Raw genomic sequence first — 15,645 nt, forward strand, 5'->3', positions numbered from 1 at the left:
CTCACCCTTGTCTAACACCCTGCTTTATACTCACCCTTCATTCACCTCTCCCTCCCTCCCCCTCCCTCTCCCACTCTCCCTGTTTCATCTATATCGTGTTTCACCTTATTAATTCACCCCAGTATGTCTTCTTACGCCTCTGTCTACTCCCTGTCTTTTACATTCACTCCCTGTCTCCTCCATCCACTCCCTGTCTTTTCTCTCAACCTGCCTAGCTAAATGTCTCTCCCTGCCTAGCCAAATGCCTCTTTCTGCCTAGCCAAATGCCTCTTTCTGCCTAGCCAAATGCCTCTTTCTGCCTAGCCAAATGCCTCTTTCTGCCTAGCCAAATGCCTCTTTCTGCCTAGCCAAATGCCTCTCCCTGCCTAGCCAAATGCCTCTTTCTGCCTAGCCAAATGCCTCTCCCTGCCTAGCCAAATGCCTCTCCCTGCCTAGCCAAATGCCTCTTTCTGCCTAGCCAAATGCCTCTCCCTGCCTAGCCAAATGCCTCTTTCTGCCTAGCCAAATGCCTCTCCCTGCCTAGCCAAATGCCTCTTCCGTTACCCTGCTGTCTTACCCTACACTTTAATCAACTTATAACCATGCCTTCCCCTTACCTCTCCACTCCCTGTCTTCTCTCTCTCTGCCTAGCAGTTAGTCAGTTAGTCAGGTAGTTAGTGAGGTAGTTAGTACGCTCGTTAGTTAGTGAGCGTCTCTTATGGCCGATACTCAACGGCTCATTCTTTTCAGCGAGCGAGAGAGTAGCCTGACTTTTAGCCGTCAGCCCTTCTCGCTCGATTTCCTCTCTCTAGTAGAGGAGAGTGAGGTGTGAGGGTGACAAGGGGCCTCTCCCTGTCACCCTGTTGCCTCACTCTATACTCTAATCAACTCTCTCTCTCTCTGCCTAGCCAAATGCCTCCCCTGTCACCCTGTTGCCTCACTCTATACCCTAATCAACTTCTCCTCACTCTGCTGTCCCCTTCCTCTTCTCCGTCCTCCTCCTCCTCTTCCTCCTCCTCGTTCACCTCATCGTTAATTTAGCCTTGAAGGAAATCGATCATTATTTTTCTAATAGTCACTCGGTGCTGTTTATCTTCCCTCATTTTGCGAGAAGGGCTGACGGCTAAAAGTTCTCTCTCTCGCTCGCTCGCTGAAAAGAATGAGCCGTTGAGTATCGGCCATAAGAGACGCTCACTAACTAACGAGCGTACTAACTACCTCACTAACTACCTGACTAACTGCCTAACTGACAACCTAACTACCTGATTAACTAACTAACTTTAACTTACCTAACTAACTCCACTGATAATGATTTGAGAGCCTTGCTAAGATAAGATAAAGAATAGAACAAAAAAGTGGGAAAAAAGAATAGAATAGAGCAAAAAAATAATGTGGCAGGAAAAGTGTTTGTAAAATAATACCCGAAAATAATAGACGCTAATTACCTACCTAGAAAGGGGATCGGATGTCACGTAGAGGAGATAATTACCTTGAAACGATAAGAATTCCCTCTCTTCCACTGGTAATCTAGAGAGCCTTGCTGAGATAAGGTAAAGAAAAGAACAAAATGAAAGAAATAGGAAGGAAAACTACGGGACTGCAGAAATAAATATTGTCCATAGATATTACCTGAAGAATAGGCGACAAAGATTAGAAAGGAAAAGTAAATTGTTAAAGGACAAGAAATGGCGAAAATGTGTAGAAAGGGAAAGTGAGAAAGTTGTTAAAGGGCAAAATTAGGCGAAAAAAAGTTGAAAGGGAAAGTAAGAAAGTTGTAAAGGGCAAAATTAGGCGAAAATGAGTTGAAAGGGAAAGTGAGAAAGTTGTAAAGGGCAAAATTAGGCGAAAATGAGTTGAAAGGGAAAGTAAGAAAGTTGTTAAAGGGCAAAATTAGGCGAAAATGAGTTGAAAGGGAAAGTAAGAAAGTTGTTAAAGGGCAAAATTAGGCGAAAATGAGTTGAAAGGGAAAGTGAGAAAGTTGTTAAGGTGCAAAATTAGGCGAAAATGAGTTGAAAGGGAAAGTGAGAAATGACAAATAGCAAAAAATAGATGAAATGGAGTAGAAAACGCGTAGTAGAAAGTTTTAAAAGACAAAAAAAATAATCAAGGTGAATCAAAATGGAAATAAACTGGATAAAAGAAGGTTATCGATAAAAGGATTAAGTAGTGATTACCTTGCCCTGCGCTCTCCCGGTCTGACCTTAATGAAGAAGAAAACCGAGGCAACCAAAAAAAAAAATACCAATAGTCATTACCTGAGAAATAAGCGAGCGGGAACAGCAAGGAATATAGTAAGCGAGTAGCGTTTTTTTTTAATTATTGTTTCCTTTTTTGTGTGCCCTTGAGCTGTCTCCTTTGTTGTAGAAAAAAAGGAAGGCAAAAATATGTTGAAAAAAAGAGAAATCCGTGTGTTTTAAGGAGCCATCGCGTCATATAGAATAATGATATATACTCTAATGCACCCTAATCACCATCTCCTAACCCTGCCTTCCCCCCTTCCCCTTTCTTTCCCTTTAATATATACCCTAATACACCCTAATTACCCTCTCCTAACCCTGCCTTCCCCCCTTCCCCTTTCCCTATAATATATACCCTAATACACCCTAATCATCTTCTCCTAACCCTGCCTTCCCCCCTTCCCCTTTCTTTTCCTATAATATATACCCTAATACATCCTAATCACCTCCTAACCCTGCCGTCCCCCTTCCCCTTCCTTTCCCTTTCCCTGCCTTCCTCTTCCCTATCCACTCCCTCCCTGTTTTCTCTCTCCCTGCCTAACTCAGTGCATCCCCTGTCACCCTGTTGCCTCACTCTATACTTGTCTGACCTCAAATACAGCAGAAAGGAAAAGGAAAAAGAAGGGTTAAGTGGAAAAGAAAATAGGTCAACTGGATAATCCCCATTTTTGAGTAGCAAGTAATGACAAAAACGTGTTAAAAAAATAGAGAAATCCATGTGTTTTAAGAACCAAATACCTTACTCAGATTACGCTTCCTGCTTCCCAGATTCACCTTAGAGAAATAATATATATAAAACAAATAGAAAAAAAAACTCGAAAATAGGCAAATGTACGTAACTAAAAACTGCAAAGATGTATTAAGAAAAACTGACTGGGGTGTTTTAAGAAGCCATTAACCTTCCCGCTTTACGTAAAGAACATATATATATAAATAGAAATAAAAGGGAAAATACTTAACTAATTAGAAGGCTTGTATGAATAGCACAAAAAAAAACAGTAAAAAGGTATTAAGAAAATTTATTGGGGTGTTTAAGAAGCTATATATAAAACTACAAAGAAAAGGTAAAAATGAAACGGTGTAGAGGAGGAGGAGAAGGAAGAAGAAGAAGAAGAAGAAGAAGAAGAAGAGGAGGAGGAGGGATTCGAAGAAGAGGTAAAAGAAAAAAAATATCAAGTTAGTAAAAAGTGGAAGGAAAGAAAGAAAAGAAACAGGAGAAGGAGAAGAATAAGAGGAAGAAGAAGAAGAAGAAGAAGAAGAAAAGGAGGAGGAGGAGGAGGAGGGAGTCGAAGAAGAGATAAAAGATAAAAAAAATATATATCAAGTCAGTATGAAGTGGGAGGAAAGAACGAAAAGAAACAGGAGGAGAAGAAGAAGAGGAAGAGGAAGAAGAGAAGGAGGAGAGGAGAAGTAAATAATATCCGTAAAGGTTCATTCAGGTGTTCATTATTAAGGAGTGACTATTTACCTGTTCCGCGCCCTCCACCTGGCCGCCGAACTCACCTCAGCGCGCGGGACGAGGGCTGAGGACAGGTGTGGAGGCGCCCAGGTGTGCTATTATCGACAGGTGAAGTGAGCGACATGACCTTCTTTGGCGGCTCCTTTAGGCTCCTCCTCCTCCTCCTCCTCCTCCTGTTTCTTTTTAGTTCTTTTCTCTCTTTCACTTCCTCTCACCGACTTGATTATATATATATTTTTTTTTGCCTTTTACCTCGACGACTCCTTCCTTCTTCTCCTCTTCCTCCTCCTCCTCATCATCATCATCACCCACGTTATCCTATTCCTTCCATTCTCTTTCCCTTCTCCCTCTATGTGCCTTCTCTTCCTTCTCTATCTCTACTTTCTCTATTTTCGTTTATTCTCCTTTCCCTTCCCTTATGTCCACCTACGTAAGCCTGTTCCTTCCATTCATTCTTTCCTCTCTTCCATCTCCTCTATATCTCCTTTCCCTTATCTTCCTCCTTTCTCTTATCCTCTACTTTCCTTTGTTCTTTCCTTCCATATGTTCTCTCCCCTTTCCCTCGATCTCCCCCTCTCTCTGCTCTCTTTCCTCTCTTCCCCTTTACTCCTGTGTTCTCTTTTCCGCCCTTTTATCTCTCTTTTACTCCCCTCTTATCCACGTTATCTTGTTCCTTCCATTCATTCCTCCCACCTTCCACCTCCACCCACTCTCCTTCTCTCTCCTTCTCGCTCCCTCTGACCCTCTCTCCACCCCTCCCTCAGCACCGCGATGCTCAGATATTCGATAATACCCGCCTGCCTCGCCCCGGATGAGTCAAAGGTTCTGATCCTGCGCTGGGACACACGAGGGATAAAAGTGGACTTAAATTAGATTAGGTGACGTTAGGCCAGGTGAAGGGAAGCTGCCTTGGGGTCCTCCTCCTCCTCTTCCTCTTCTTCCTTTTCCTCCTCCTCTTTTTCGTGTGTGCTTCGTACCTGAGATGAATATGGAAATGGATAAAGGAAGGAAGATGTAGAGGAGGACAAATAAGAAGAGGAGGAAAGAGAAGAAGAAAAATAAAAGGAAAAGGAGGAGGAGAAAAAAAAAGAAAAAAAGATGAAGAAGAGGAGGAAGTTTTAGTGAATGATGAAGAAATGTACCGTACTTAAGTCGTTGTTTTGTGTGTCTGTTCGTGTGTGCGTGTGTGTCCGTGTGTGTGGGTGGGTGTGTGTGGGTGGATTAGTGCACGTTCCCACACACGCACACACGCCTACACGCACGCACACACGCACGCTATCGGGTATGGGAGCGGTGCCTCTGGGAATGTGTCTGGTCGATAATTGATTCCTATTAATGAATCTCCTGATGTGTTTGGCTCATGGATTTACCTTCCTGCCCCTCCTCCTCCTCCTCCTGCTTCTCCTCAACTTCCTCATCTTCCTCCTCCTCTTGCTCCTTCTCTTCCTCACTCTCCTCCTCCTCCGCACCTTCTCTCCTGCTTCTCCTCGCCCTCTTCCTCCTCCTCCTCTTCCTGTTGTTCCTCCTCCTCCTCCTCCTTTTCCTCAGTTAACTTCTCCTTCTTCTTCTTTTCTTCCTGTTCCTCCTCCTCCTTCTCCTACTTCTTATCATTATCCTTCTTCTCTTTGTCTTCTTCCTCCTTCTTTTCCGTATTTTTCTCTTCCTGTTCCGGCTTTCATTTTTCCTTCTCTTTTTTGTCCTTCTCCTCCTTCTCCTTCTCCTTCGTCTCCTTCTTACCTTTCTCTTTATCGTTCTCCTCCTCCTTCTCTTCTTCCTTTTATTTATTTATCTTCCGCCTTTTCTTCCTTCTCCTTTTCCTTCTCTTCATCTTCCTCCTCCTCCTCCTCCACTTCCTTTTCAGCATCCTCCTCCTCCTCCTCCTCCTCCTCCTCCAACTCCTCCCTATCCATCTCTCTCATTTCCTTCTACTTCTTCTCCGCTTCCCTTTCTCCCATTTCTTTCATTTCCATCTTTTCCTTTCCCTTTGTATCGCATTATTCCCTTTCCCTTTTCTTTCTTTTCTTCTCTCGTCTTTTCCTTTTCCCTTTCTTTCATTTCGTTTTCTTTTTTACTTTCATTCGTTTCTTATTCTCTCTCTATCTGGTCCTCTCCTTTCCTTTCCTTTCTTTTCTTATCTTTTCCTTCCCTCCTTTCCTTTCCTTTCCCTTGCTTTCTTTTCTTGTCTTTTCCTTCCCTACTTTCGTACATTTTATTTCCCTTTTTATCCTTTCTTCTCATTTCTTTCTTTCATTGCCTTTCCTTTTTACTAACTTCCTTTAATTAGTTTCTCTGTATCGCGGCCATTCTGTTCCTCTCCTCCTTGTCTTCCTCCTATTCCATCCTTCCCTTCTTTCCTCTCTTCCTTCCTACCTTCCTACCTTCCTCTTTCTTTACCACTAACATCCTTTTCCTCTCTTTCTCTGTATTGCACTCATTCCTTTCCTCTCCTCTTGTCTCCTTCCCATTCCATTCTCTCCTTCCACTTCCTTCCTCTCTTCCTTCCTTCCTTCCTTCCTTCCTTCCTTCCTACCTTCCTATTTCTTTACCACCCATTCCGTTCCTCTCCTTGTCTCCTTCCCATTCCATCCTCTCCTTCCACTTCCTTCCTCTCTTCCTTCCTTCCTTCCTCCCTCTTTCTTTACCCGAATCAATGGCCGTAATTTTTGGGACTTGGCCGCCAACTAACTAACGAAAAGGAGCGATAAATTCTCCGGCTCGTTTTGTAACTTTTCCCTCTCGTCGCCGCAGACACAGGCGCTCCCTTGGTCACCGCGGGGTCATATTCTGGAACATTTCGCCGTCCAAGTGCACTCACGTTCGACAAGGCTTTCGTAGGGGATTGTGGCGCTTCCATGGGTAGTTTTATGACCCAGGTGGTAGTTTGGGCATTCATCTGTACCATGACAAGCTGATTAACCTCTTTGACAAGGCCTTCGTAGGTATTGTGGGCGTTTCCATGGGTAGTTTTATGGCCCAGATGGTAGGTTGATCATTCTTCTTAACCATGAACGTGAAACAGCACTCTTTGATGAGGTTTTCGTGGGTGTCTCGGGCATTTCCATCGGTAGTTTTGTGGCCCTGGTGGTGGGTTGATCATTCTTCTTAACCATGTACGTGAAACAACACTCTTTGATGAGGTTTTCGTGGGTGTTTTGGGCATTTCCATCGGTAGTTTTATGGCCCTGGTGGTAGGTTGATCATTCTTCTTAACCATGTACGTGAAAGAGCACTCAAGAGAACCCGATTAATCTCCTTTTCGGCCTTGGAGAAACGTCGATGTGAGAGCCGGAAGCGTCTGAAAATACCGGACCTTATTAATCTATACCTGTACCACATCGTTCACTCTTTCTACCTGGCGTGCACCTTTGCTTTGGCCAGGTGAGAGAGAGAGAGAGAGAGAGAGAGAGAGAGAGAGAGAGAGAGACAGACAGACAGACAGACAGACAGACAGAAAAAGTGAAGGGAGGAGAGAGAATATGACCCATTAGTGTTTACCTTCGCTGCGTCTTTCACTGTCTACCTTTGCGAATTATTTACCGACATGCACCTTTGCTTTGGCGAGGTGAGGGGGGGGGGGGGAGGAAGAGAAAGAGAGAGACACAGAGAGAGAAAGAGAAGGGAGAAGAGAGAATATGGCCCGTTAGTCTTTACCTGCGCTGCCTCAATCACTGTCTACCTTTGCGAATTATGTACCGACATGCACCTTTGCTTTCCCGGGGAGAGAGAGAGAAAAAGAGAGAAAAGGGAGGAGGAGGAGAGATAGAAGGGAAGAGGGAGGAGGGCGGAGAGAGAGTCCTTCTGATAAGAGGTTCGTGGTTTCCTCGGCGTGCGTGCGGGAGCAGAGCAGAGCGGCGAAGGAAATTAAGTGACATGATTTTTTCCCCTCCACCCACCTCCTCCTTTTGTCGGCGCCTTGGAGCCGTGCCGAGCGGCGCCTTTCGCTACCACCTGGAAAAGGTTTTATTCCCGCCCGCCCCGCACTGCCTGGCCGGCCGTGAGTGCGTGTGTGCGTTTTTCTGGTGGGGCTCAGCAGGACGATGTGCTTTCAAAGATTATGTTAAAGAAAGCACATAGTATTTACAGTCACCCTCTCTGCACATGTCCCCCCTTCTTTTCCCTTCGTTTCCTTTTCACTGTCATCCTTTCTTCACATATTATTTCTCCCTTTCCTTTCCTTTCCCTTCATTTCCTTTTCACTGTCATCTTTTCTTCACATTTCCCCTTCCTTTCCCTTCATTTCCTTTGCTTTATCATCCCTTCTTCCCATACTTCCCCCTTCCTTTCCCTTCATTTCCTTTTCACTGTCATCCTTTCTTCACATGTTCTCCCTTCCTTTCCCTTCATTTCCTTTTCACTGTCATCCTTTCTTCACATTTCCCCTTCCTTTCCCTTCATATCCTTTTTGCTGATGTGGAGAGGTGTGACCAATCAGCCTGACTTCCCGAATTATAGAGAGTGAAAGTCCCCCAACACACACACACACACGCACCTCACCTCCCCGATAACAGACTCGCGGGGCCTTCCTCCCAGCATTACAGGTATAAAACAATTAGCGTTGATCCCTGAGTTCTAAATTAGCGCGAGTAACTATGCAAATTGAGGCGTATGAACTTAGTGGCGGCGATGTAATTACTGAATCCCGAATCAATAGCGTCTGATTGAAGTAAGTGGACTCGATAAACATAGGTCTTGTGTTCGATAGTGATCAATATAGGCGAGCTGATGATAGGCTGGGGCTGTGGGGGGCTCATGGGCGTTCGGGGGTGCTGGTGATTCTGGGTCGTATTTTAAAACATTTCGTTGCCCAAGTTCACATATTTGACATGGCTTTCGTAGGAGCTGTTGGCCTTTCCAGGGGTAGTTTTATGACCCTGGTGGTAGTTCGACCCTTCCTCTGTGGCATGAACCTTAAAAAACATTCATGAAAACCCGATTGATCCCCTCTTTGACCTTTAGAAATAGTTGATGTGAGAAGCGATGGTGTCTTAAAATACAGTCCTCTGCCTCAGCACCGTCAGCAGCACCACAGGAAGCATGACGGAGGGTGATTTATGTGTGTGTGTGTTAGGTGTCAGCAGCGTGGTGGAGATGACGCAAAGGTGTCAGCTGAGGTGCAAGTCATGGGAAGAGTGTTTTTGTGACCACACGCTAGAAGTCAAAGGTGTCACGCTGGTCAAAAAAGGATCAGGTCTGAAATTGACCTTTCTTTTGGCCGCTCATTACATTTGTCTTTGTGGGAACAGCGATTAGCTTTTTTTTTTTTTTTTTTTTTTTTTTCCTGAGCTGTTTCTTTAGCTGTGGAAAAAAATACGCTACCGGTCAAAGCTAAGATGTCATGGTGGTCAAAAGGGTGTATTTGACCATAGGATCCCCGTCAAAACAAAGGTCAAAGGGTCAAAACAAAGGTCAAAAGGTGCAGTGTTTGTCTTTCTAACAATACGTGCCTGGTCAAAACAAAGGTCAGAAGGTCAAAACGCTGGCCAAAAGGTGCAGTGAGTGTCTGTCCATACGCTACCAGGTCAAAACAAAGGTCAGAAGGTCAAAACGCTGGCCAAAAGGTGCAGTGAGTGTCTTTCTGTCCATACGCTACCAGGTCAAAACAAAGGTCAGAAGGTCAAAACGCCGCCCAAAAGGTGCACTGAGTGTCTGTCCATACGCTACCAGGTCAAAACAAAGGTCAGAAGGTCAAAACGCCGCCCAAAAGGTGCACTGAGTGTCTGTCCATACGCTACCAGGTCAAAACAAATGCATCCTACTGATCAAGAGGTGAAGGTCATGGCAAGTGTCTTTCTAACCACATACTGAAGGTCAAAACATCAGGACACCTCTCCTCCCGAAATTGACCTCTCTTTCGGCCACCTCTTTTGATTTTTTTTTTTTTTTTTTTTTGGAGCAGCGAGTAGCGGGCTTTTTTTTTTTTATTCTTTCCTTTTTTTTTTTGCCCTTGAGCTGTCTCCTTTGTTGAAAAAAAAAAGGGGGGGGGTATCACGCAGGTCACACGGGACGGTCTATAGCAGAGTCCAAGGCAGCGTTACAAAATTATCGTACTTAGCCACTCAGCACATCAGATTTCCCGCCTTCCGACTCACAAATATCGCAAACAAACACCAATAAGTAACGCTTTTAACGATAATTTTAACTGGAATCTCGCTATCTGTGTGGGTACGAGAGTTTGGGGCACTGGAACTGATAAATGCGATGTTTTGAGTACGATAAAATGGTAACGCTGGTTCAAGGGCGTCACCCAAGGTCCTCCCTCTCACCCTCGTCCTCGCCCCGCTGAAGAGGACGAGGAGGGCAACGAGGTGACTTCTAATACGCGTCTGGGGGGCCATTCATCGCGGCACGTAATTACCGGAGAGGCGAAATAGGTGTGATGCGTGTCAGGCTAACGGAATGGGCCTCGAACCGCTTTACTTGTGGCGGACAGACGGACGGACGGACGGACAGACAGACGGACGGACGGACGGACGGACAGACAGACGGACGGACGGACGGACAGACAGACGGACGGACGGGAGGTGCACGACATAGAAGGGTAGAGGACGAAAACGATGGAAGGGGAAAGGAAGGGAAGGAGTATGGTAGGGAAACTAAGGGAAGGGATGGGAAGGAGGAAGGAAGGGAAGGATTAGTGCATTATAGTAAAGATTTGAGATAGAGAGAAAGAAAGAAGAGAAAGATAGATAGAAAAAGAAACATCTGTGAAAAACGAGAGACAGAGAAAGAAAGAAAAAGATAGACAGAGAGAAAGGTATAAACTTTGAAAAATCTGAAAAACGAGAGATAGAAAGAGAAAGATAGAGAGACAGAGAGAGAGCTATAAACTGAAAAATCTTAAAACGAGAGATAGAGAAATAAAGAAGAAAAGAGATAGATAGATAGATAAAGAGGTATAAACTTTAAAAAATCTGAAAAACGAGAGAAAGATAGAGAGATAGAGATAGAAAAAGAGAGGTATAAAATGAAAAATCTTAAAACGAGTGATAGAGAAAGAAAGGAAAAGATAGATAGATAGAGAGAGAGGTATAAACTTTGAAAAATCTGACATACGAGAGATAGAAAGAGAGATAGTGAGGTATAAAATGAAAAATCTTAAAACGAGAGATAGAAAAAGAAATAGAAAAACAGAGAGAAAGAGAGAGAGATATAGACTCCGATAAACCTATAGAAAAAAAAACCGTATATCTAAACACACACACACGTTACTAAGAGAACATCACCAACTACCTCATATCACCTTCGTTATCTCAAGGCGCCGAGATAAACGTTTACAGCCTCAAGGGGCGGGCCGGAGACGAAGGCGATGCGGTGGAGGAGGGCGCGATGAATTACCCGATCTTGGAGTGGAGTGGTGGAGGAGTGGAAGCCTGGGAGTGAGAGGGCTGGGAGCGTAATTAGCGGAGTAAGGAGTGATGAGTGAGTGTGGGAGGAGGAGGAGGAGGAGGAGGGGGGTTAGATGAGTGCGTTGGGAGATGCATTAGGTGGGTGTTGTGGAAGAGGCATGGAAGGGGGAGGTAAATTAGGGAAGTGAAGGGAGTTAGGTGGGGAGAAAGGGGAAGGAAGGGTGAGGGAGGGGGGGGGGATGGGTGTAGAGGTGGTGTGTTGCGTGCACTGAATGTGAGATAGGGATGTTGAATGTGCTGGTGAATGGACTAGCGTGTGTGTGTGTGTGTGTGTGTGTGTGTGTGTGTGTGTGTGTGTGTGTGTGTGTGTGTGTGTGTGTACTGACACACACACACACACACACACACACACACACACACACACACACACACACACACACACACACACACACACACACACACACCTTCCCTGCCATACACCTGCCATAATCCTGTTCACCTGAGCGGCCGCCAGACTTCACCTTCCTGGCTGGCTGGGGGGTTGGTGGCTTCCCCGCTGCTCCTCCTCTTCTCTCTCTTTCTCCCTCTCTCTCTCTCTCTCCCTCTCTCCCACGCCCCAACACTTATGTAATTGAGTTTTACCTTTCCCTTAAAACAGGTGTGAAGGGACATGGCCACCTGATGTCTGTCTGTCCGTAATTTTCTTGTTCTTGTTCTTGTTCTTGATTCATCGATGCTTCACTACCCCTTTACGACAGTGAGAGAATACGCTGTAACTTTTTTCACTACTACTACTACTACTACTACTACTACTACTACTACTACTACTACTACTACTACTACTACTACTACTACTACTTATATTGCTTCTACTGCACTGCTACACAAACACAATGGAGAGGAAGGGGGTAGTGTTTACAAGCTCTGCCGGAAGAAAAAAACTGTGTGTGTGTGTGTGTGTGTGTGTGTGTGTGTGTGTCGAGAGAGAGAGAGAGAGAGAGAGAGAGAGAGAGAGAGAGAGAGAGAGAGAGAGAGAGAGGAATGTAAGTATTGAATGTATCTTTAAATGTTAAGTGGCCACACAGAGAGAGAGAGAGAGAGAGAGAGAGAGAGAGAGAGAGAGAGAGAGAGAGAGAATTGTTACGCCCCGAGAAGTTCAAGGGAAGGAGAGCAAGGAGTGTGTGTGTATGTGCGTACGTTGGTGTTCTCGAGGGAGGGAGAGAAAGAAGGGAGTGAAGAAGGAAGGAATGAAGGAGGGTTTCGTAAGCTTGTGTTCTTGAGGGAGGGAAAGGAGGAGTGAAGGAGGGGTTCGTAGGATTGTGTTCTGGAGTGAAGGAAGGATAGGAGTGAAGAAGGAGTGAAGGAAGGAGTGAAGGAGGGTTTGATAGGATTGTGTTCTGGAGTTAAGGAAGGAAAGGAGTGAAGAAGGAGTAAAGGAAAGAAGGAAGGAGTGAAGGATGGTTAAATTGAAGGAGAGTTTTGTACGATTTGGCTTTCGAGTGAGGCAGAAAAAGAAGGGAGGAGTTGAGTGAAGGAATGAAGAAGTGTTTTAGTGAAGGAAAGTTATCTACGACTGTGTTCTTGAGGGAGGAATGGAAAGGAGTGAGTGAAGGAAGGAAGGAAGGAGGATTTTGTACGAATGTCTTTACGAGGGAGGGAGAGATAGGAGAGAAGAAGAGGTGAAGGAAGGAGTGAAGGAGGATTTTGTAGTACGATTGTGTTCTCGAGGAAGGAAGGAAAGGAGTGAAGAAGAGGTGAAGGAAGGAAGGAAGGAGTGAAGGAGGATTTTGTAGTACGATTGTGTTCTCGAGGAAGGAAGGAAAGGAGTGAAGGAAGGTGATGGAGGAAAAGGAGTCGAGTGAAGAAATGAAATGAAGGAGGAGGGTTTTGTATTTGCCAGTCGGTCATTTGGTGGGTCGTCATTGCCTTGATGAGAGGAACTGTTAAGCGTAAGGCGAGCTCCAGTCTGTTGATCCCGGCGGGCGGAAAAAGAGATACGCGAAACAAACGACAGTCACTTGAAACCGCCGCCATAAGAGTGGGAAGTTGTTTTTGTTGTTGCTGGTGGTGGTGGTGCTGGTGGTGGTGGTGATACTATAGAGGAAGTGGTAATAATGTTGGTGGTAATCGTGTTAGTGATGGGTGTTGTAATGACTGGAGGTGATGGTGATGATTCTAAAAGAGGAAATGGTGATGATATAGATGGTAGTGGTGACGGGTGGGTGTTGTAGGTAGTGGAGGTGATGGTGATGGAGGTGGTGATGTTGGTGATGATTCTAATAGAGGAAATGGTGATGATACAGATGGTAGTGGTGACGGGTGGGTGTTGTAGGTAGTGGAGGTGATGATGAAGGATGTGGCCGTGGTGGTGGAGGTGGTGCCGCGAGAGGAACAGTGGCCGGCCAGTTACTGTCGAGGATAGAGTCACTTCAGCGCCGGATGGACATAAATCACGACCGCCGATGCTGGCAGACGTATTGACTCAGACCGGGCGGAAGGCGACGCTAGACCACTGTTGCTCCCTCGCCCCCGCCGCTCCTCGCCCCCCGCCAGCCCTCGCCCGTGTCACCGCCTCGTCACAAGCGCAATTATCGTTGAATATATCTATGGACATTTCTTGGCTGCGGGGAGTGGATGGGAGGCGCGGCGTGGCAGGGTGTGGCGCTGGGATCGGGGACTCGTTGGCAACTCCCACGACAGGCGAGACGGGGACCCGGGTTGAGCTGCCCCGCCAGGCTCCGGCAGGCGGCAGTCGTGGCTCAGAGCCCGTGAGGTTAGCAGCGGCAGCAGAGGCGGGAATACCTGGCCTCTACAGGTGCCGTGTTCTGGCCGAGCCTCTCACTCAGCACCGAGCCTCCGCCGCCGCCGCCGCCGCCACCGCTGGTTGTATCTTGGCTTTTGTTCAGCTGTAGCGTAAGGAATGGTTTGCTGGGCGTGGGTGTGTGGGGAAGTTGTTGGCTGGCACTCTGGTCGGTCATGATGTTGCACGTAATCTGTTAGCAAAGTTCAAGAAAATGCATGTTGTTGGATTCTGGTGACGCTTTGGTGATAGTATAAAATTAACTCGACGAAAGTGTAAAGAGAAAACAGCTGTGACTTCTTGGCCGCGACTGTCCACATTGTGTGTTGCAAACCACAAGTGTGAGTTGTCAGGATGAGTCGACGGGAGTCCTCGGGGTCCGGGCGGCGCCGTGGCCCTACCCAGGGTATGTTTTTCGACCAGGAGTGGCACCCTGACCAGTGTGGGTGTTCACAGTGCACACACGAGGAGCAACAAGTCCTCAGACAGTTTGAGAATGAAATGAACCGCTTGGAAGACGAAGTTCAAAAGACAAACGAATTCACCTCCACCGGCGCGAGGCACATTGAGACGGAGTGGCCGGCTGACGGGGGCGCCTCGCTGGGGGTCACTGATCATTCAGCGGAACCCCCGCAGGAGGCCCCGACGCCTCGTGACCCTTACCTGCCTCTCGCCGCCTCGCGGGGACGCGGTGAAGACGCGGGGAGGGAGAAGGAAGGTGAGCGTGAGGCCCCGCAGTGGACGAGGCACCAGGAGCACGAGGGGCGTCGCGGCGAGGCAGACACTCAGGCAAGCGACGACGAGGTGGGGATGTCGTTCGCGAAGGAAATTTACAAACAGTATGAGGTTCGCCACGTCATGCACGAGCAGTGGCCGCCAGCACAGGCGTGGGTTGAGCCGGGCGGGGAGAGCGACCACCTCCAGTATTCTAACGGCACACACCACCACCACCACCACGACCAGTTTGGCTACAACAACTACGAGTCCTATGACAACGACTCTGACTACCTCGACTCTGAAAACAACAACATCAACAACAACCTCCACGGCTCCCCGCACTCTCCGGGCAGGGGACGGGCCAGGGCGCCAGCAGATGCTCGTTTCAAGGCACCCAACCAGGAACGCTACATCGACTCCGTCTCAGCCAAGAAAAGCAAACGAAAATTAACTCTCCGTGTTAAAGACAGCATAAAAAGGAGGTACCACTCCCTAGACCTTTGGCTTCCGTCTCCCACGCTGAATTATACTCCCTCGCTTCCACTTTGGCCTCGGTAGTCTCCCCCCCAGCCCTGCCCGCCTGCACGCCCCCGTACGCACGCCCTCGCCGCTGTAGGAGGCACCGGCGGCTTGTAGCAGAGCCAGCCGCGGCCTCGAGAGGAAGTACTGTCGGTGTAGCTGTTGTTGTTGCTCGCAGCGAAAAAAAAAAAAAGACATTCTTGCCTCGTAGCTCTGCCTCTTACGTTCAGGAAACCTGCCGCGAGATGGAATGTTGAATTTCTTAAGAGATAAACGTAGACTTTCGAAATGTACATAAAAAAAAACATGAATTTCCACGAAGATATTTTCTATACATTTCTTTTGAGTTCATATTTGCCAGACTCAGCCACCAGTGAGTGCATGCGACCTCTTAACATTATATAAATATTTTTTTATAGATAGATAGATATCCCCGTCACTCCGTTTGTCCTTGCACCTAAAATTTATTCCTTGCTCTTTCTATCTCGTCTTCATATATATATTTTTTTCCACCTCTCGATCCGTGCTGCAAAAAATAGAATAAAAAGTCGGAGGCGTGTGAGTTCGGTTCTCGCATCAGCCAAATGA

General features: G+C 46.7%; 2 protein-coding genes across 10 annotated transcripts in view; both read left to right on the forward strand.

Moving 5' to 3' along the window:
* Positions 1–15,645, forward strand: part of LOC126981474 (supervillin-like) — a 229,315-nt gene that overhangs the window by 192,832 nt on the left and 20,838 nt on the right. The gene's annotated exons all lie outside the window — the stretch shown is intronic.
* On the forward strand, positions 2,576–9,532 carry LOC126981475 (uncharacterized). 5 transcript variants are annotated; one of them, XM_050832555.1, is made up of 2 exons: positions 2,576–9,268; positions 9,411–9,532. In XM_050832555.1, exon 1 carries the CDS (start codon positions 5,011–5,013, stop codon positions 5,953–5,955), a length of 945 nt encoding a protein of 314 aa, XP_050688512.1. In that variant the 5' UTR covers positions 2,576–5,010; the 3' UTR covers positions 5,956–9,268; positions 9,411–9,532. The 5 variants fall into 5 exon arrangements, with proteins under 5 accessions (XP_050688512.1, XP_050688513.1, XP_050688511.1 ...); XM_050832556.1 differs by having other exon boundaries at positions 2,576–9,233; positions 9,309–9,526; XM_050832554.1 differs by having other exon boundaries at positions 2,576–9,193; positions 9,269–9,526.

Source organism: Eriocheir sinensis, chromosome 48 (assembly GCF_024679095.1).
Source record: "Eriocheir sinensis breed Jianghai 21 chromosome 48, ASM2467909v1, whole genome shotgun sequence".
Taxonomy (NCBI): domain Eukaryota; kingdom Metazoa; phylum Arthropoda; class Malacostraca; order Decapoda; family Varunidae; genus Eriocheir; species Eriocheir sinensis.

What these genes read in the sequence shown, in the direction of transcription:
- LOC126981475 (XM_050832555.1), top strand. Translation starts at nt 5,011, where the DNA reads ATGAATCTCCTGATGTGTTTGGCTCATGGATTTACCTTCCTGCCCCTC.